The following is a 21,580-nucleotide window of genomic DNA, read 5'->3' as shown; positions in this document are numbered from 1 at the left end:
GTCCAAAATTTATACTCCTAACCGAGACGACGAGCATCCCCGTCACTTTCTTACGGGAGTCCCCCCGGGTGCTAACTCAGTCTCTTATTCGGGTCCTGTATTTTTTTTTTCTTTTTTTATACTCCTAACCGAGACGACGAGCATCCCCGTCACTTTCTTATGAGAGTTCCCCCCCTCCCCCGGGTGCTAACTCAGTCTCTTATTCGGGTCCTCTAATTCTTTTTTTCTCTCAGCATCCTTATCTTTTAACCCCTTGCCTACCAGAACCAAACACACTAAGCAACCGGCGGCCATATTGAATTTTTAATGAGATTCTAAATTTGGCTAAGCAATGGCATCTTTTCAGATAAAATATTACAGTACCCCTGGAATTAGCATTTAAAATGAATTCCTTTCCCATTTCCGCATTTTCTTATTGTACTGTTGACTCGTACAGCTCCATGTCGAACTCTTTGACCATGGGCATTTGGAGGTTCAATCACATGGCTTAAGTTCGCTGTGACTTACATAGTTTACATCAAAGTCGCAATCGGCAAAAATTTCAGCAATAGCCTCATCTGTGTCGATTCAGCCTTCACGCACACAAGCCGCCATTTTGTAAATTGTCTGAGCAAAAAGCAATTTTATTGGGTCAGCGGTGTTTCGAAAGTAGTGCCAGACCACACGGAATGACGGAATATCCTAAAACGCGGAATGACGGAATATTCTAAAACACGGAATTGTGAAAAGAGGCAACAACAGAAACAAAATCAAACAAACAAAAGTAAAATTATAACTGCTTACGTTCTCAGACGGCGATTTAATGCTAAGAAGGTCGCTAAGAATGATTCAGGTACTTTAAATCGTGGATATTCGTTGCCGTGACAGAAAAACCAACTTGTTTACAGCGGCTGCTAGCCGTAGGAAACCAGTAAACAACGAGGACGTCGATCTCGAGCCTGGATTTCGAGGTAGGATACCCGAGTGATCGAGTGAGGATTTCGTTAATTTACAGAGTTCTCGTCCCGCTCGAGAAAACAATGAAACGTGTAAAGCCGAAGTAAGTTAACGAAGCCGTAAGAAAGAAAACGAAAGGGCTTGAAATTTACTGATCCGATACTGAGTTCCGGTACTGAAAACAATTACACCCACAGGCGGCCCAAGTTCACTGCGTGAATTAATTATTTATAAAGTGTAAGCGAACGTGACTCTTGGCTTCGAGCGGTGTTGTGTTACAAAGATGCGATTTATAAGGGTTTGTATGGGAACTTGGCGATTTTGATTCAAAAGGTATAAAATTAAATATTTTACGAATAAAATCGACTTACCTTGTTTCCATGTTGTGTCTTTGTTGTCTGCCTGCGTCTCAGGTCGTTTTAAAGCGTTTTCGGCGAGTTGCGCTGGCTGGTTAAAACGACCTGAGACGCAGGCAGACAACAAAGACACAACATGGAAACAAGGTAAGTCGATTTTATTCTTAAAATATTTAATTTTAAACCTTTTGAATCAAAATCGCTAAGTTCCCATACAAACCCTTATAAATCGCATCTTTGTAACACAACACCGCTCGAAGCCAAGAGTCACGTTCGCTTACACTTTATAAATAATTAATTCACGCAGTGAACTTGGGCCGCCTGTGTTACACCAGGACTCCCGAAAAACAGGGCTCCGAGCTCTGTGTAAAACAATAGGGCTCCAAGCAGTGAAACGGTAGGGCTCTGGTTTTACAAAGAAACTTGGATTCGCACCCTCTAGGCCACCCTCTTTGAGCACCAAATGTAAACTCTTAGTGCTAACCGAAAATTATAGAAACGAATGTAAGCAATTTAGTTACTTGCGTGACTTTTAAAAAGCCCTATTTAGTCCATGTTGCATAGAGCGTGACAGCGTATACAGGAGCTCTATTAATGCTAGCCATGCTTTATCAATGATTAATCACAGGCGGCCCAAGCTTCAAAGTATGAAATATTCATGAAATGTACGCGAACGTGACTCTTGCCTTCGAGCGGTGTTGTGCTACAAAGATGCGATTTATAAAGGTTTGCATGGAAACTCACTAATTATTGCACAACCGCTTTCTTCCCGTGAACCTTTACAATCTCACATCACTTCCGCTGGCGGTTCTGCATTTCCTCGGTCAGATACAGGATACAAAATCAGAAACTATGAAGGCAGACATCTAGAGGTAAGAAGATTTGATATCTATTTTCGTTATAGTGACCATTACGTTTCTATGGTGGCCGATTTTCCTGCTCAAGTTTGTATTTTTGTGGCTTTATGAGTTGTCTATAAACAGAATGCAGGCAACAATGGTCAAATATAAACTTGTTGCGACTTGAATTGAGCTTTAACATTTGTATAATAATGAGCTGTACAACTCGTAGCAAAATGTGTCGTCGCTCGGTGGCTAGTAGTGTCTGTAGCCGTATTTGATCATTCTTCTGTTCTGAGTCAATTTTGTTTGAGAAAAGTAATTAAGATTCAGTATTATTGTCAACAGTCGCAGCGTGTATCGAGTGACACGTTCACTGAAAATGATAATCGACTGCATAGCTACGATCTTTGCCATCCCCAAATGCAAATATGAATAATGTTTACATGAAATTATGTGTTATATTATAAAAAAAATTTTAAAGTAAAAAGTACAATTTTTACGTGCTTATGCTGGCAAAGTTAAGTCAAATTTGGTATGTCACATTCTTTTGGCTTGTCGCGCATTCTACCATATCAAGTAACGGTCGTTTTGGAGAAGAGATTGTGTGACGAGTCAAGAAAACATCTGCTTGGGGGGCTTCTTAGTGACGATCATAACAAAACAGAGGATGGGCTACACGATTTTTTTCTAGGCGAGGTAGTTCCTTGTTACGTGCGTCACGCAACAATTTAGCCCCAATAAAAATTTAGTTCACTGGAAACACACTATTCTTTGTTTGCAGACATCGTATAATGACTCCCGGCGTATCACACCGAACAAAATCGAACAAAGTTTTCATCGAACTCAATCGAACGAAATCGAATCTAATCGAACGATTAAATTCGATTTTGTTCGGTCATCGAACGAAATCGGACAACAATTTTTTTTGTGAGTTCGATTTCCGAACCAAATCGAACGAATTCGAATTAAGCGTTCGATTAAGTTCAATTAAGTTCGGAAATCGAACTTGTAGCTAAAATTTAAAATAACGAAATTGGAACCTAATGAGCGAGTAAAAAGTTAATTATTATTCCTTAAATGGTTTTGGAATAAGTGACTGGACACGGTATCGTATAATCTTTGTCTTTTTTTTATCCTAAAGAAACAAAACATAATATTCGAGCAACCTTATACGCCCGGGAATACGTAGTAAGCCATTTATAAAATGATAGGAGGAATCTAATTATAAATACTCAAATACAACCCCCGGCATATCGGCGTATCGTAACAAGTGAAAACCGTATTTTAGAATAACTTTTTTCGAATTAAAACTTTATGTGATTAAACAATATAGCATTGCACATGGGGATGAAGGTGCACGCCGTATGTGACATGTTTTAACCATAATCTTATTGTTGCTAGTGACAGAGTTATTTCTCCATTTTGACATAAAAAGTATGGAAATAAAGGAAACATAACTTTAGATGGCTGGATCGATTGACGTATTTACCCGGGCATTTATCCCCATGATCATCAAGACTGAATGGCAGGAGGCCATTGAAAAGTTTTTAAAGGATCCCCTCACAGCAGAGGATGAAAGAAATGTAGAGGAACTAATTAGCTGGTATAGAAACGATATGGAAGTAAAGAAGTCCATAGAGGAACTGAAAGTCACGACCCAGGAAGGGATGGAACGTTTGAAGACAGGGTTAAAGGGGGCCCAGGAGGTAGCTAAAGAAGTCCAGGAAGGAATAGAACGTGTCCAAGGAGGTTTAGAGACAGCAGTTCGAGAAGAAGCTCAAGATATCAAAGATCAGCTGGGAGAGATGCGTCAATCCATAGAGGGGCTCAGCTCCTCAGTTCATAACCCTCAAACAGCTGGAGGTCAGTAAAAAGGACTTGTCTTTTGACATTCCATTGCCATTTTTAACTTTCACTTAGTCATTTCTTCCGGAGCGAAGAAAAAAAGTTATGTGAAGTAGGTTCATTTAATTCGGCTTGCGTTACAAGAGGACAGGATTTCGTGACTAGTTTTGTGTGGCGCCGCTAGATTCTATCAGTAGGAAAACTATTTACAGTTGAAAAACCAAGTTTGGGCTGTTTTATTTGTCTACTCCGTTCTATTTCGTTACCAGTGATTTTATGAGATCAGTGATGAATGGTGTAACAGATTATGTGTGGGTTCGGCTTCGTTAGTTTTACTTCTGAATCTTATTCAAAATGCGTTTCTCCCAGCAGCTCGACTGCGATTGCGGATCGATTGCGAAGCCATCTCAGGACCTGGCCCACTGGGTGGATCTTCAGAGTTGGTTGTAGCCCCACAGGAACCCCAAGCAGAGATTCAACTACAAGCAGAAGCCACAGGAGGTTCAGTGGGCGGAGTAAGTTATCAAGGCTTCCTTCCCAGTTCCCAAGAGGTTTTGAATTTGGCTGCATTCAAGTACTTGAAGACGATTGACCCTTCTAAACCAGAGGAGTTAAATGGCTTTGTACATTATTTGAGGGAAATACGAGAGTTGTTGATTGTGGACACTAAGTCAGGGAGCTTGATAATCACAGTGGAATGTAGCTCACTTGAAATGCTCGACAAATTGTGGGACGACTACTGTACAGGCTACTTGAATGAAATGGCGCAAAGATTTCTCGTGACAGAGGAGATATTGAAGGAGCTTGGCCTCATCGAGGTAAAACTTACGACAACCATTCTGGAGAAGGACTATAGAGCTTGTCGAGAATATTTCTCACAGTATCCAGGTTTGTTCAAGAGCTTGTTGTATTTAAACATACGCTGTTTCCGTTAACCTTTTCTTTCCTGAAAGGATCGATGTCGCAAATGACAAAAAGGCGAGAAAATATTCTCTCTGTTGTCACTGCTTTTGCTACCCAATGTGATGCTGGGTATATGGTGACGTACAATTCCTTTTTTGTTGTGTTGGGTCTTTCACAAAGTACTGTAGGACCCGCTATGGCAACCAGCTTGGAGATCCCTTGATCTAAATTAAACCTGATTTAACCCCTGCTATCTAGAAATGTGAACCACACTATGGTACAGATATCTTTTCTTTAGATTCAACAAGATAAAGACACATTGGGCATTTAACCAGTTCCAGCAGGTTAACTATAGTCTTGCCGTCCTCCCCCAACAAATTAAATCTAGTATAATTTCGTTTCTTTACTTAGGTTATCGGAATGGTGGGCGAATCTTCGTTAAAACGCTGACAGGAAAGATGATAACTTTGGAAGTATAGCCGCACGATTCTATTGAGAATGTGAAGGCGAAAGTCCATGTCACAGAAGGTATTCCACCTGACCAGCAACGCCTGGTCTTTGCAGGTAAGAAACTTGAAGATGGTTGCACCCTGAGTCATTACAACATTCAGAAAGAATCAACACTGTATTTGGTTCTTTCACGTAATATTGGCATGAAAATCTTCGTTAAGACGCAAACAGGAGAGACAATCACTTTGAAAGTCAAGCCTGTGTATTCTATCTCAAGAGTGAAAGAAATGATTCAAGACAGAGAAGGAAGTTCGCCTGATCAGCAGCATCTCATCTTTAAGGATCAGAAACTCAAAGATGACCGAACTTTACGGGTTTACAGCATACTAAACGAAGCTACTCTACACTTGGTGCTAACACTGATGCAAATCTTCGTCAAGACGCTGACTGGGAAGACGATCATTTTGGAAGTCGAACCTTCGAATTCTATCGAGAATGTGAAAAAGAAAGTTCAAGACAAAGAAGGCATTGCACCTGACCGACAACGCCTGATCTTTGTTGGAAAGCAACTTGAAGATGGTCGCACCCTGAGTGACTACAACATTCAGAAAGATTCAACAGTGCATTTGGTCATTCGACGTGGTATGCGGATCTTCGTTAAGACGCTGAGTGGTGACACGATCACTTTAGAGGTCCAACCTGCGTATTCAATCGAGACAGTGAAAGAGATGATTCAAGATAAAGAAGGTATCCCGCCTGACCAGCAACATCTCATTTTTAGGAGTCAAGAACTCGAAAATCACCTACCTTTGTGGGATTGCAACGTTCCAAAAACATCTACTCTGCATTTAAGGCTTGAGGAACAACTTGGAAGAATACTTGTTAATGTGAAGATGCCCACTGGAAAGACGACAACGTTGGACGTCTTACCGAGCGATTGTATTGAGGACGTAAAAAGGAAAAATTACGATATAGAAGGGATCGCGCCCGAAAAGCAACGTCTCGCCTTTGATGATAAGGAACTTAAAGATGGCCGCACATTAAGTGACTACAACAATCAGATTGAAATAACCTTACGCTTGGACGTAATGCATCGCGATGGCACTATGCAGCTTTTCGTGAAGACACAATCTGGGAAAACCGTGATGACATTAGACTTTGTGCCAAACGATACTATCCAGGATGTGAAAAAGAAAATAGAGGACGAAGTAGGAATACCAACCGACCAGCAACAACTCACTTTTGACGACGAAGAACTTTTAGACCGCAGCGCTCTGACTGACTATAACATTCAAAATCAATCAACTCTACATTTGATTCCGATATTTCGTGGAAGTGGCATACAAATTTACGTAAGGACTACGACTGGAAAGATGATCACATTAGAAGTTGTGCCACAAGATACCATCGCGATAATAAAAAGGAAAATACTTCAGAAGGAAGGAATACCGGTCGATTATCAACGCATCGTGTATGCTGGCACGATGCTCAAAGATTACTACACGCTGGAGGACTCCAACATTAAAAGGAAATCGTTGCTGCATTTGATATGGGGTAGAGAGAGAATTCCAGAAGGTAAGTTCGGAGTGATGCGTGCACTCATAGACAGGTTAAAATCCTCAGAATTTTTTGCAGCTGCTCTTTGCTTGCATAAAGGTCTCCGCACACGTGAGGACAAGACGCAGGACATGTCGCAGCAACATGTAGCAGCGAAAAAATTTTGTGTTGTTCACACTGCAGGGACATGAAGCAGGGACGTGTAGCGGGGACATGTAGCAGCAACAAAATCAAAATGTGTACACACACAAGTAACTGTAGCAGGGACATGCCCCAGGGACATGTCGCAGCGACACGTCCCCTCGTGTGTGCGGATAATTTTTGGCACGTGCAAAACGAATTCATGCAACATTTTGTCCCTGCGACATGTTGCACGACAGTTCAACGAGTTGAATTCCGTGCAACATGTCGCAGGGACAAAACAGCTTCAAAATTCGTGTTGTGCGTGCCAAAAATAATCAGCACACACGAGGGGACGTGTCGCTGCGACATGTCCCTGGAACATGTCCCCGCTACATTTTCTTGCGTGTGTACACATTGTGATTTTGTTTCTGCTTCATGTCCCCGCTTCACGTCCCCTCAGTGTGAACAACACATGATTTTCTCGCTGCTACATGTCGCTGCGACGTGTCCATGCGTCTTGTCCCCACGTGTGCGGAGACCTTTAAGCCATTTCTTTTACAACTTGAACGAAATGTTTTAGTTTTGCCAGCTCAAAGCAGTGGCAAAAAGGCAGGCTAGGACAACATTTTGGCAAATGGCATTTAATAATGTATTGTGTTTTTTCTTTTTTTTACAAGAAAGTCACTTTGTTTCAGTTCTGTTTAACATTGGCGTAAAGAATTTATCGTTTGTTATTTGGTTTCTACTTCAAGTGTGAATGCATAAAGTGCACGATCCATAAATCACCTTTTATTAAACCAAGTTTACTATCCTTGCTTGACATACGTTACTAGCCTACACGTAAAGTACAATGAACAATAAAATACATTTAGTTCAACAGCAAGTGATTTATGACCCTATGCACTTATGACATTCAACCATAAAGTATACACCCGTAATTTTGTTTGTTATAACTCTATTTATCAGTTTTTTTTACCAACATCGTGCACATTTTTCCTTCAAACGCTTACAACCTTAGAGGCAGGCGATGAACAAAATTCTTAAATGCGATTGTTCATCTGCAGGCACGCCTGTAGTTAAACCGGCGCACTTGAACGAGTTTCGTTTCACATGGAACTAAAAAACAAACTTCATTTTTGTGCTCATTCGTCAAAAAGCTAACCCTTCCCTGTTTAATTTTTTCCTCAAATTTTAGGATTAATAATCACTCTAGTCCAGTCCCTGAACTCCCTCTTCCACGCGCCTTTTGTAGGGGCTATAAAGGGCGCGTGGAAGAGAGAGTTCAGGGACTGGACTATAATCACTCGTACTGTTATACAACCAGTTGGCTCCTCTCGGTACTATTACCGTAATATATTGCTTTCAGCCGGTCCCGGCGCGGCCAGTTTTAACAACAATAATTATAATAGAAAACTAAGTTTCATTTATACATGTAGGCTCGTAAGACATGTAAAACCGGCTGTCGTCTATATCTGATATCCTTAAAAGATATCCTCGTCTGGGTTCTATCTAGGATTTTTCGTTTGGGGGAGAAGTTGCGAGTGGCCGAAGGCCACGAGCTTCTAGGGGGGTCCGGGTGCATCCCCCCCGGAAATTTTTTTAAGTGGATATGTGCTGAGATGCAATCTGGTGTATTTTGAGACACAACCTTGATATATTTTCACCGTAATTTTATATTGTTTTTTGGTCATCACATGATTAGGTTTTGACAATGTTAGCTCGGCTGAGACGAAGAGTTCCTATTGCGCTATTTATACACTACAAAGAAGTGAATAAAAGAGATAAACAGCGGCAATGTTTCAGTTCTTAACTTATCTTCGTAGCGATGGAAAATTTCTAGATGATATATTGATTTATCTATGTACTGTATAAATTATCACAAATTTTTTTTGGGGGGGAAGCTGGGCTGTTTGGGGGGGGGAAGCTTCTACCCCTGAACACCTCTAGATAGAACCCTGCTCGTTAAATCGAAAAAATGAGTTTTTCACATCGGTAAAATGTTAACACCTTGCCATTACTAACTGAGTCGCTTGTATTATACTTGATCTTACAGCATTACGCTTCAAAAGCACCGATAGCGGCATATCGGACGAGCCATTTTAGTACAGTTTGAAGGACCGCGACGACGCTCAGACAACCAGTCGTCGTCTAGAATACGCTGACTGTGATGACCACCTTAGAAGTAGAACCAAGCGATACTATCGAGATTATTAAACTGAAGATTCAAGACAAGGAGAGTATCCCGCATGGCTTGCAACAGCTATTCTTTGCTGGCAAGGAACTCCAAGATGATCGCACTCTGACTGACTATAACATTGAGAACGAATCAACTATACACTGTTTTCTCGAACGGGGTGGCATAGTTATCTTTGCGAAGATGCCGAATGGAAATTTGATCCCTTTAGAAGTCACACCGGACGATTCTGTCGAGGATGTAAAATGGAAAATTCATGAAAAAGAAGGTGTCCTACCCGATCAACAAAGTCTCATCCATGCCGAAAAGGTGCTAAAAAACAGTCTCACTTTGCGTGATTACAACATTGAAAGAAAATCAACTCTTCAAGTCGTGATAAAAGAAATGGAAATTTACGTGGAGACGCGGATTGGAAAGTGGATCACTTTAAAACTCAAACCACATAATACTATCATGAATGTGAAGGAAAGCATTCATGAAGAGGAAGGCATCGCCCCTGAGGAGCAGTGTGTCATCTTTGCAGGCAAGGAATTGGAAGATGGTTGTACTCTAGCTGCCTACAACATTCAGGAGGGAGCAAACCTGTCCTTGACTGTAAAACGTCGTGATGGGATGCCAATATTCGTAATCACGCATGACGGCAAGACCGTGATCTCACTAACAATCAAACCAAGTGACGCAATTGAAAACGTGAAGGCAAAAATTCGAGACAAGGCTGGGATTCCGCCTGACCAACAACGTCTCTTCTTTGCAGAGAGGAAGCTGGAAGATGGTCACACTGTTAACGATTATTCAATTCGGGATGAAGCAATTCTTAGATTACACAAGTCTAATTACGTCAGTGATAGCACGGCATTCATATGAAAGCACGAGCGAGATTCCGAGGGAAATTTTACGACAAAGAAGCGATCCCTTCTGATCGACAACGTCTCACTTTTGATGGCGAGCAACTCGAATACAAACCGTCGTAGTTGCCTGCACTTTCATTACAACATTCTGTGAGAATCAATTTTATGCTTGGATGTAACTTAAGACATCGCGATCATAACATCTAACTTTTCGCGAACCGGGAAGGCCAACATCACATTAGACATTTTACCGGAGTATACTATCCAAGATGTGAAAAAAATAATGAATGACGTTAAAGTACTGGCCGATCAACAAGGAATCATCTGACAACCGGAAACTCGAGGATGGCCGCACCCTCAGAAACTACGCCAAAAACTATGGTATGGGACATGAGTCTAGTACTCTACTTGTCATTTCCCCACAGCGAGAATCACAAACAGAAGTAAATGTAGTCGTAAATAGGTCATAATTTATGCACGACCCAGTACAAAACACTTGGTACAAAATCAGACATGCTAGGACGCAAGTCACGCAGTGGGACATCCAAAACAAAGGAAGGTGAAGCTTGACCGGTGCGAGTCTGACTCGTCCCCAGTCGTCTGTTATGCGAAAATTGCAAGACGCGAAGGATGATGGGAAGAAGGGAAGGCGAGAGACTCGCTTCTCTTCTTCCTTCCCATGATTCCCTCCGTGTTCAGCTTCCAAGACTCAAGAGTCGACTTAAGACGGACTCAGGGTGCGAGTCGCTTTGTTCTGAATGTCCCACTGCGGAACATGCGGCCCAGTATGTCTGATTTTGTATCATGGGACCGGGCAAAGGGCCTACTTTTGAAAGCGGCATGGCCAGATAAATTAGTTAAATGTACACTTGTGAGATATTGTGCAGTAGTGGTGGCCTGGTGCCTAAGTGGCAGCGTGCCCGCTTATGGGATGGTGGGGGTCCCAAGAAACAAATATAGCGTTTCATTTCGCCATGTCTGTTTATTTCGACCTTCCCCTCCCCCCTCCAAATAATCTCATAAGCGCCCCGTGGCCACTTTAAAAGGCTCCAGGTCACCATCTTTTCCAGAATGAGCTATCCACTAGCCTACCAGAAGTGATACGAGGCGGCTTTAATCGCAGACCACCATGTCCAGCAGAGAATGATATTTTAGCTGCCATTGCGTCAGCTCCGGGCGCGATAGCACTAATGCAAACTAAGATAGCAACAAATAGGCAATAAACCGAAGAGTTCTTTCGGCTAAAATTCTCGAGCCGGCAAAATCGGTACACATAAATTGGTATTTACTGAGTAAGGTGATAGTGTATGATTTTATGTGCATACGTGGTAGACCCCCATGGTAGTGGTTAGCTGTTATAACAGATTTTTTATATGCTGTAATATACTTCTCGAATAATTATTATTAATATTCACTTTTCTAGAGCTTGAATCGAAATGCTACCGTATATAGCACTATTTTGTTAATCATTTAGTTTTACTTTATTTTTTTCAACCTGCACTGTTACAGGCTTTTCACTTCTAGCCGCTATATGTAATATAGCAAATGCGTGGCTAAAATGTTTATGGTTATTATTTGTTTACTGTTAAAGGTGCACGTCCTTTCCATTTCATTGTGCGAGAACAAATTCGAAAAGTACCATTTCCTTTACTCCGTGAAAGAAGCATTTTAGATTCGAGTCCATGCGCAAAAGACCATTCTGTTGACGTAACGCTTCAGGAATTCGTGTGTAGATTAGATTAATTTATTTTGATTGATCTTGTCTTGTGTGTATAGAAAACTCCATATTTGGGTAACAATAACCAAAATCACTTATAAAAGGCTGGTTCACACTTGCGTGATAAGCGCAAGCATATAATCAAAAGGATATTCACACTTCGAAAAGCACAAGCAAGAGACGACATACGCAAGTCCAGTGCTTTTAGAAATTCTGATGAACATTCATGATGGAAGTCGCATCATGTACTTCAGTGCTTGTGCAAATTTCATCACGCCGGTGTGAAATGAGCATAACACAGGTAAAATAAAGGCCTCTTTACATGAGAGTTTTCGTCCCGGGATGAATTCATCTCGGTGTCCGGTCATTTTCTTGTTGCTGTTTACATGATGATACATGGTTTCGTCCCGGGATGAGTTCATCCCGGGACGATGTCATCCCGGGATGAAACGTGACGAAAAACCCCATGTAATCAGTCCTTCCCGGGATGAAATGTAAGCACGGGCGAGATGAATTCAACTCGGGCGGTACGACTTATCCCGGGGTAAACACGCTCATGTAAAATGAAATTTTTTTTATTCATCCCGGGATGAAACTCATCTCGGCTCTCATGTAAAGAGGCCCTAAGTTCATTTTTCTTGTGCTTCGTGCTTAGACTACCTCGGTGCACAATAGCGTTGCCTTGTGGTTGTGCTCGTGCTTGTGCTTAACGCACAAGTTTTGGCTCAAACGGATGTCATCAGTACGGTCTATATATTCTTTCGACGGTATTCTTAGATAGCACTAGAATCGGATAGGATAGTAGAAAATAGTGAGCGGTGTTAAGAAGTTTTTTTAATTAATAAAATCAGTTAACAAGTCAGAATTTGCCAATTACTTTACTTAATCTCTTTTCTTGACACTACTCGAGCGCAGAAGAAAGAAGAACAATATTGTGTCCAGCTTAATAACCGGATTGGCGGGTCATTTCTGACTATAAGCGAAAAGTCAACCAGGCTCCACCACCAGCCGCTGTTCGGGAAAATGAGACCGCACTAGCTCCCTTCACCAGCCTCCAGAGATCGGCGAAAAACGAGCCTAATAGTGAACAAAAAAAACGAGGGCGAGCAGCCCAAATTTTGCCAATGTTTTCCCAAATCCTATTTCCCAGCCTATTGTTGTCCCGATTTCCAAATCCCAGTCCCAGTTCTATTGTTTATTTGTTTGTGATTCCCAGTCCCAATGACCCAAATCCTCTTTTCCCAGTAAAAAATTTGCCCAAATCCTTGTCTCCTTCGCAGTCGTTGTTTGGGCTTGTCACGCAACGCTCCTTCCACCACCAACGGCAGCTTAAACCCGAACCAAATTCCTTTGCACGCCGCCTTTTGGGACCCACTCCACTCGTACAATTTTGGAAAAAAAACATTGTCTAATTCCCCCATCATTTAATACCAATTCCATGAAACTTTCAACATCTTACAGAGGGGCAGTGCTCTGGAACTTTTTACCGGGAGAGTGTCACGAGGTGATGTCCCTCAGGAGTTTTGTGACAATGATCAACAAGTCGAACATAATGAAAAATACAAATTTTAACAATCTCTATTGTAAGAGTTCTTAGCGCTTTTTATCTTTTTATCATCAGGGACGGCGGAGCCCGGGGGGCTGGGGGGGCTTTAGCCCCCCCACTTTTTCCGAAAAAATAAAGACTTACTAAGAGAAGAGTCTCTTAAGCCCCCCCACTTCAAGTCACTAGTCAACCCCCCCCCCCCCCCCAACCTGGAAAAATGCTCCGCCGTCCCTGATCATTGTAACAATTTTTGCAATTTATCTATTTCAATTTAGCAATTAGTTTAGCGTTTTTTACCTCAATATAGTTTTAATGTTTTTATCTACTAGTATTAATGTTTTATTTACACACGACCCCACAAGCTATGTAGCTTTTTATCCCATCGTGTCTAAATAAAGGTTTTGTTGTTTTTGTTGTTGTTGTCCAAGACAAATGAACTGATGCCAGCTCCTTTGCTACGGCTCTTTCCTGGGTTATATTTGGTGTCTTCCCTGCTTCCATTTCCCATCTGGTGTCCATGTTTACCTTTTTAATCGGGCGTGGCCGATTTATAGTTTACCCTTTGGTCGTCCTAGACGATAGTCTCCTGTCGGCTAAAAATGACGGGGATAGCCTGGGCCAATCGGTTTCATTTCAGTTTTGACAGTAAATCGTTGTAGGAACACTGGGTCGACTTTTGGGCTAATCTGCAATCTGGTTCTCTTCTTTGCTTCAGCGGGAGGACAGAGAAAAAAGCTTAAGGGGTAAAGTACTAATAATCACCATTGTGAAACTGTAGTTGCTTTGACAAGTTGAAGCTATTTTTGTAAATAAAAGGGGTAACGTCATTCATGTCACGCAATGTTTTTGTGGGAAACTTTGAAACTAGACGCTTTGCTGGTTTCTACAAATAGCAGTGTGATCTGGCGGTACATTTTTTTGAGGCGGACTCCACTTTAAAACAATTTTTTATATATTTATCAAGAAGTATGTCGATTTTCATTTCCGCACAGTTGGGCGTCAAAGGCGCCTGTCACAAAGAGTAGAATGTTTGCACAACATGTTTTGGATATATTTTAGACTAGTGACGTTAGTAAGACACTTCTCAAGACGTCAGCAAAACATTGGCAATGTACAGTATTGGTGTGAACTTTAATGGAATTTTTTACGAGATCAGTAAAGCTATCGAATAAAAAGATGACTTGAAAATGAAAACTTCGAAAAATTATAATTAAATACCAATTGAATTTTAGATGAGAAATTCCGGAAGTGACATCTGTGTTCAAAATAGGATTTTTTTGTACAACATAAAGTTCCGAAAAAAAAAGACCACATGTTTTGTAAAAATCACAGTCAAACATGATCAGGAAAACAAAACAGGCCAATGGGTTTTATTCACGAAAATACAACTTTCTTTTAAGAAAGAGTTTGTAAACAAGACAATGGAATCGAATTACATTTCACACGAAATTTGCATACATTTGAACTTGCAAAAAAGAAGTATCTCTGCCGAGACATAATAGCGAGACCTTGCATTAATAATTATTGTATTCTGATCTGATTGTTATTTTTTATGCATTAACTATTTGAAAGTGGTTCTCATCGATGAAAACAAAACGGTTTTTCATTCACTGCTTGAAGTATTTATAGACGCGAAAACATTCGCTTAATCAAATTACATTCTGCACGAAATATTTTGTATCCATTTGTCCCGAAACTTTGAGGAAATTGAAATCTTTGTTGGACAGTACTGCATAAAAGCAGTTCATAGAATTGAATAAAAAGATAAGAAACATATTGATAAAGGAAATTTTAAAACTTTATTTTGGCTCATTTTGATGAAATTCAGGATTTTCAAAGACTGCCAGTAAACGGCTGTATCTTGTCTGTCTCTAACGATTTTGCTACGGTTTCGAACGAGCTAATTTTTCAACATGATATCATGGTAGCGGGCAGAAGTCGGTTCGTTCTGAATTTTTCAATACGGTATACAAGTTACAGGCCAATATACAGACCCTCTGTACAGTAAAAAACGTTTTGGGAACAAACCATTGTGAACTTGTTTTCTATGTTGATCAGTAAAAATCCTTAGTACGACATGGGGTTTGTTATAAACTTCGTTAGTACGTAAATACTGCAAGGTGTATAACCTCAGAGAATTATTATCAAGTGTGTTTTTTAGCGGTTTATACTCTAAGGTCTTGGTATGGAAGATCAAAATTAAGGCAACTTTCTGTTATTATCTGATTGCTTGGCACAGATTAGTACGATACTGAATTGGTTAGGAAATGTAAACAAACATTAAATTGAATGAGAGTAGAAAGGGAGGGACAGGTGGGGGTGAAAGGCTAAGGAGATGGAAAGGGAGGGAGAATTAAAATCAATGCTTGGTTATATCACGCAACCTTTGACTTCTGTTATTTTCTCACAAGAACAAAACTTAAGGTGGGGTTCTACCTGAATTTGAATGGAACTTTAAGAGATTTAAAGAAGGGATTGAAGAAAAGAATGGAAACACCACCAAACAGTTGACCCCCTCGCAAGAGCACTCCGGGTTGTCAGGAGACTGTTTGGTTTCCGTCCACCAATTTTTAACTTCAAATTCAAATTTTAAAATCACATTAAATCTCCAATATTTCTTATTTGTCTAAATTTTACTAATCCTTTGAGAAAAACTATCGCCTCCTAGACATCCCCCAAAATCGTCCAAAAATTAACAAAATACTGCAAAACAAATATATATGGGATAAGTAAAGCTTTTTTGGATTCCTTGAAACGCGGCTGAAATGGTTTTCAGTGTTTTCCAGCCCTTATACTTTGGGTCAGTACTACTATTCTTCACCAGTTGCTATTACAGTAATGATATGAAACAAATACCTAATCATTGGTCAATAAGTTGTGATCATTTTCTTGACAATAGTAGTTACCTGATTAGGAGTTTTATACTGTTCCATTAAAGTGTAAGGGCTGGAAAATACTGAAATGCGTCAGACACCTAAAGCGTTGGAAAAATTGGTCTTCAGGTAAAAACCCCGCCTTTATTAAGTATTGCGAAAAGGCTGCACTTTGCTAAGTGTTACAAATTTATATTTTCTAGACGTCTAGTTCAATCGTTTATTTGTATTGTGCGAAATATATTTTTATAAATTGAGACCATTGTCATTAAGTAATAATGCAATCTTGAAAACATTCCAGATTTTCATTAAAATTACAAATTTGGAAAAACAAGCCTGTCAAAATGACGTTGCCATGGTGATTTCAAGTTACTGGCACAATAACTAATCCCACCAAATTATTGCGAGATAAATTTTAGATAAACGCGCAAAGTTTGGCAGCGTTTGGTTGAATCTTGAAAAAGTAATAAGCGTCCAAAGTCAGCGCGGGCCTCAAAAGCCCCCCCCCCCCCCGGCCTGAATAGGTTTAAGTGACTGTTTTTCCAGTGATTTTTACTGTACTGTACCCTGCCTTTTAAGTCAAAACAGATAGCTAATTATTAGGCGCCCGATTTTAAGCTTCTCAAGCTTCTCAAGCTTCTTGTTCAATATATGTGCAATCCACCACAATTCCATTCTCGTGAAGTCAACCTTTTTGTCATCCTGTTCGCAAATGTTCCCGACTTCGACATTTGAGATCTTCTGTGACCACCTTATGCGCAGAATTACCCCAGTAAGCCCAAATCTGATGTTGACACAAATTCTCCTTACTTTTCTCGATACATTTCTTATAGTTTAACATGGGAGAATTTGATGAGGAGGTAACTCCTTTAAATGTTGGCAGTCAGCTCCTCACTGGTCATCATACATTCAGTTTCTTGTAGTATTGGGTATAGGGGAATTTGATGAGATACTAAATGTTCTAACCCTAATGTTGACATACAAATTCTCCTTACTGATCTCCATACATTTCTTATAGCATTGGTTGGTCCTAGTTGGGAGAACATACTTTTTGATCCTCTTGTTACAGTTTCACCCCTTGTCGCGGTGCTTTCCAGCTTCCGTTCTCGTTTTGATTCTACTCTTTTCGTAAGGTTTAGTCAACACAGTAATTGAGAAAACTGAGCGGGAAAATCAGTGATTAATAACACACTAGGTGTAATAATCGTAAAACTGCAACCCCCTACACGTAATCGTCCTGACAAGTTTTCGGTCGATTTTAATGACAGAACTGAGAATTTCAATAGGCGGCGCGGAATGCGATGAAAGAGAAAAAATTCTCGTTAGAGTTCGCCGGGGGACGGGTCAACGTCCGTCCCCTACCCTGTGAGGTTTGTTTTTGGACTCTTTTCCATTGAAGCGTTAAATGCGCTTCTTCCGCTTTCTTCGAGTTCCTCAACAGATGGGAATCTACAGCTACTACACCTTGAAGGAAACTGTGCAAGGCGGGAGGTAAGGTAAAAAATAATCTTTGATTTGTTTTTCCATTCCGTATTCCAGCGTTTACCTTTTCGTTTAGGCCAGGTACCCATATAGTTAGAGCTTCAAGTTCTGGGGGGTAGATTTTTACAAAGCACTTCACTACGGATTAATTCCGAGGAGAACTAACTTCATAATAATGGTAATGAATCGCAGTTCGGCCTCTGTGAGGGTGATTGTCGACCACACAGTACGTACAACTAACAGGAATAACGCGTATACACACCACGGCTTGGACGCAACATGATATTGCATAGCGACAATCAATTAACCTACAAAGGCAAGGTTTGAAAGAGACGAACTAGGAATTGATTAATTCTTTTTTGAGAGCCTAACGGTTTATCGCGTAACTGTTAAAACATTTGAAGGAAAACCTTGCTCTGTGTAAACAACTGCAAATGTATTCATACGAAAATGGTTTGATTTTTTGACCACACACTGATTGCTCCAAGTCACTTCATGTTATCAGCGTTTTATTTCAATGCTTTCGCTGAGATAAGCAGAAGTAAGATAACTAATTCAAAACTCTGCGATCAAACTGAAAATCAACGATAATAAGTTTATAGGGATCAATGATTGCTACAAAATCCGAAAGTCTAACCATTCCTTCTGATTTACAAGCCATATGTAAGATTTTCGTATTATTGGTACTTTCGTTTCGGAACAGTTTTCGGCCTTCGTACAGACGCAGTCAGATGTGACAAAGAAACATACTTGAATAGTCTTGAATCGATCGATATGCATAAACACTTTCGATTTCTAGTCGCAAACTGAGAATTTTTATCCCCTCCAAATTTTTCAAAAGTCTTCTCAGTTTGCTCGAGTCGATAACGTAGCGAAAGGTTTCGTATAAAACTCCACAGATAGACTTATAATTAGAGAATTTATTTACCCACGAAGAGCTCAGGAGCCATCGATATCTTAAGACGATTGGGTTCAGACATAATTTTAAAGCTCGTGCAAAAGTGCTAGGAAGCACAAACTAGTTTGTCAATTCTTGACAAGATTCACAATTAAAATATATTACGTCAGCGTTTTTAAAAGAGTCAGTTTTCACTCGTACACATCCAAAAGATATACAGCTTCGTTTCCAAAAGTCTCCGTTTCGGATGGAAACCATCAGCGTTTTCCAGTGTTTTCCATCTTGACGGTTGCTAAGGTAAATATTTACTGCGCCGGCAGCATTCTCACCAAATTTAGAACCCTCCTTTGTCGTGCAAGACCAAAAACTCTGAGAAACTGCAACTTGAAGTACTGCGACTTTCCCTTAAAATTTCAGCAAAAGCCAAGTGTTAAAGCTGTACAGTGGCAAGCTTTCGTGTCGCTTCATACTTTATTATGCATACAGTTCTTTGTTAAAAGAAACAATAACTCAAATCAACAATGGATTGCCTTTTGAAAATAACACCTATTGTTGAACTATTTTTCGGCAATTTAAATTGCTGTTTACCAATTTAATTCTCGTAAAAAAGTTTAAAACATTTGCCCTAACTTTTTTTAGTCTATCCAAACTTTTGCATTACAATTGTGTCAAAGAGAAAAAAAATTAAAAGTTAGCTGAACAATGTGTAGTAGTCCACTGTACTGAGACATGATGAAGCGTTTTCATTGTTTAAGTCAAAAACAATTAGCAGACTCTGTCGCAGCGTTTATCCGATATCTATTTATCCTTGTATCAATAAACTCAGGCACGTATGCTCGGGGTTCGAATGGAAGGGAGGGAGGGGTCAGTGTCTCGGAGAGAGCATGTTCATGCTGTTCTCTGGATCTTAAGCCAGTGCAGGCAAGGAGTGCTATTTTTGAGATTGCCGATATGCGAACTCAGCCATGTTATGCAAATTTCAGAGAAGTAGTGGTGTTTGCGTTCCAGTGCCTCGAAAAGTACGTTTTGGTATTCCAACAATGCCATAATTTATAAAAAAGGACTTTAGATCCGTTTAAATAGGCCATTTCCGAGTTACCCTTTGTCTCTGTTTCAAAACGAGTCTACGTGCAAACCCTTCATATGAAAATAAGTTTCACCTTCAGATCCATTTTCATGTAAATTAAACTCATTTTCATTTGAATTGTTTCGCGCGTAGACTCGTTTTGAAACAGAGGCAAAGAATAACTCGGAAATTCCCTATTGAGATCCAGTTATGGATTTTTTCGTCTGAAAACCATAGACATAGACATCTCCCACTTAGCTGAATAAGGCCCGGTTAAGACGCCGAACTTTTCATGAGCCGAACCTAATTCCTTAAATTAAGTACATGAAGAGATCGGCGTCTGAATCAAATTAGAACGGCTATTTCAATTTGGAACGGCTCACCCGTTCTTCCCGCCTGGCTTGGCCGAGAATTTCTCCTGTGGAACGCCTTTGGAACGGCTTTGATTCAGACGCCGTACTTTTCATGTGCCGATCCTAATTCATAAACTATTATCATGTATTTTGCCAGCAGTTTACCTCAATTATTGGAACTGTATTAGGAACGGCCTCGGAACGGCCAAAAAGTACGGCGTCTGAATCAAGAGGAGTACTTTTGTCAATTTGGGTCGGTCCAAATTCGAATTGAGTTCGGCTCATGAAAAGTACGGCGTCTGAACCGGGCCTAACTGATGCACTCTACAACATGAGGTGCGCATACCCCGGCGCTAATGTTTTTTTTTTTTACGACAATAAAAGCAACTCGGCCTCGTACCAGCCCCCTAAATCCCCCACCCTATCTTGAAAATTATGTTTCACGAACTTGATGGTCGAGTGTACTCTTTCACCAAGTTATCATCCTTTCTCTTCAGACGACTGACCAGGTCAATTCCGTTGATTATATTGTAAATCCATCAAAATAATGACGTGGATCCAGCTCTTTCCACATCAAAGTCAAACTTGACTGGGAAATGGCTGCCAACCCGGTCCCAGATGAAGTCCTTCGATCAACAACAGGAAAGGCAAATTTTCAACGTGTTACACGACTGTTAATAAGTGGAGGCACAACGCTTCTGAGGGAGATTTTGGACATCAGATGTCCACCAAGTAATCTTCCTGCAATACTGAAAAATCCAGCAACAGAGAAACAGCTCAAAGCAGCAAAGCTCACCAAGCCACAGTGGGACTGTCTTTACCCTTCCCCAGGGGTGTACGGCAAGTCAACTGATTTTGATGTGACCCTGCTGTTTAAGTTGCTGAAGACAATATGCAACCTGATTCCTCCTGCCACGGGCTGGGATGCTCTCCCAGCATGTACAGATCACAGTTTAGCAGCAGATTTGGCAAGAATTAAATATTACCGCAACTCAGTGTATGGTCACGTGAACCAACAGATGGAAGTACCAGATTATGAGTTCCCACAACTTTGGCAAGAAATCAGAAAAGCTCTTTTGGGAATTGCGGGGCAAATCAGCCACACAAAGAAGCATGAATGGCAGGAGGCCATTGATGCATTTTTAAAGGATCCCCTCACAGCAGAAGATGAAAGAAATACACAGGAATTGCTAAGGTGGTATAGAAACGATATGAAAGTAAAGGAATCCATAGAGGAACTGAAATTAACAACTCACGAAGGGATTAAACGTTTAGAAGGAACGGCGGACGTTACAGCGCAAGACATCAAAGATATAAAAGAGATGATGCGTCAAGTACTTAACATCCATGCTAAAGGCACTCAATCAACTGAATGTAAGTGAAAAGTGATGTTTTTAGATATGATAGATTGTTTTCTCCCGGGTGTAACACAAATACCATGGGCCTGGTTGTTCAAAACAGGATTAAGTTAACCTTGGGTTTGAGCTAAACGGGGGTTTACTTTTTACCGCAGGTTTATTAACCCAGGCGTTAAATAACGTTTTTCAAAGCTGGTTAGTTAACCTCGTGTAAAAGTACTTTAATCTCGGTA

The 21,580-nt window shown here is 40.5% G+C and overlaps 2 protein-coding genes across 2 annotated transcripts; both read left to right on the top strand.

The window, feature by feature from the left end:
- The first annotated feature begins 3,639 nt into the window (after nucleotides 1-3,639).
- Nucleotides 3,640-5,361, top strand: LOC144629730 (uncharacterized). The gene is made up of 3 exons (XM_078487949.1): nucleotides 3,640-3,997; nucleotides 4,352-4,867; nucleotides 5,294-5,361. The coding sequence occupies exons 1-3, from the start codon at nucleotides 3,640-3,642 to the stop codon at nucleotides 5,359-5,361; spliced, it is 942 nt and encodes a 313-aa protein (XP_078344075.1).
- On the top strand, nucleotides 5,354-11,555 carry LOC144629840 (polyubiquitin-C-like). The gene is made up of 2 exons (XM_078488058.1): nucleotides 5,354-6,713; nucleotides 9,188-11,555. Exons 1-2 carry the CDS (start codon nucleotides 5,536-5,538, stop codon nucleotides 10,068-10,070), a joined length of 2,061 nt encoding a protein of 686 aa, XP_078344184.1. The 5' UTR covers nucleotides 5,354-5,535; the 3' UTR covers nucleotides 10,071-11,555.
- Nucleotides 11,556-21,580: the final 10,025 nt, after the last annotated feature.

This window comes from Oculina patagonica, chromosome 11 (genome assembly GCF_052425735.1).
Source record: "Oculina patagonica isolate OP01 chromosome 11, crgOcupat, whole genome shotgun sequence".
Classification (NCBI taxonomy): Eukaryota; Metazoa; Cnidaria; class Anthozoa; order Scleractinia; family Oculinidae; genus Oculina; species Oculina patagonica.
The sequence above is the reverse complement of the archived record's forward strand: the minus strand, read 5'-3'. Positions and strand labels throughout refer to the sequence as shown.

What these genes read in the sequence shown, in the direction of transcription:
- LOC144629840 (XM_078488058.1), top strand. Translation starts at nt 5,536, where the DNA reads ATGAAAATCTTCGTTAAGACGCAAACAGGAGAGACAATCACTTTGAAA. An exon ending in ACGACTGGAAAGATGATCAC is followed by an intron (nt 6,714 to 9,187) that starts ATTAGAAGTTGT and finishes TGTGATGACCAC; the next exon opens with CTTAGAAGTAGAACCAAGCG.
- LOC144629730 (XM_078487949.1), top strand. Translation starts at nt 3,640, where the DNA reads ATGATCATCAAGACTGAATGGCAGGAGGCCATTGAAAAGTTTTTAAAG. An exon ending in TAACCCTCAAACAGCTGGAG is followed by an intron (nt 3,998 to 4,351) that starts GTCAGTAAAAAG and finishes TTCTCCCAGCAG; the next exon opens with CTCGACTGCGATTGCGGATC. An exon ending in ATATTTCTCACAGTATCCAG is followed by an intron (nt 4,868 to 5,293) that starts GTTTGTTCAAGA and finishes TTCTTTACTTAG; the next exon opens with GTTATCGGAATGGTGGGCGA.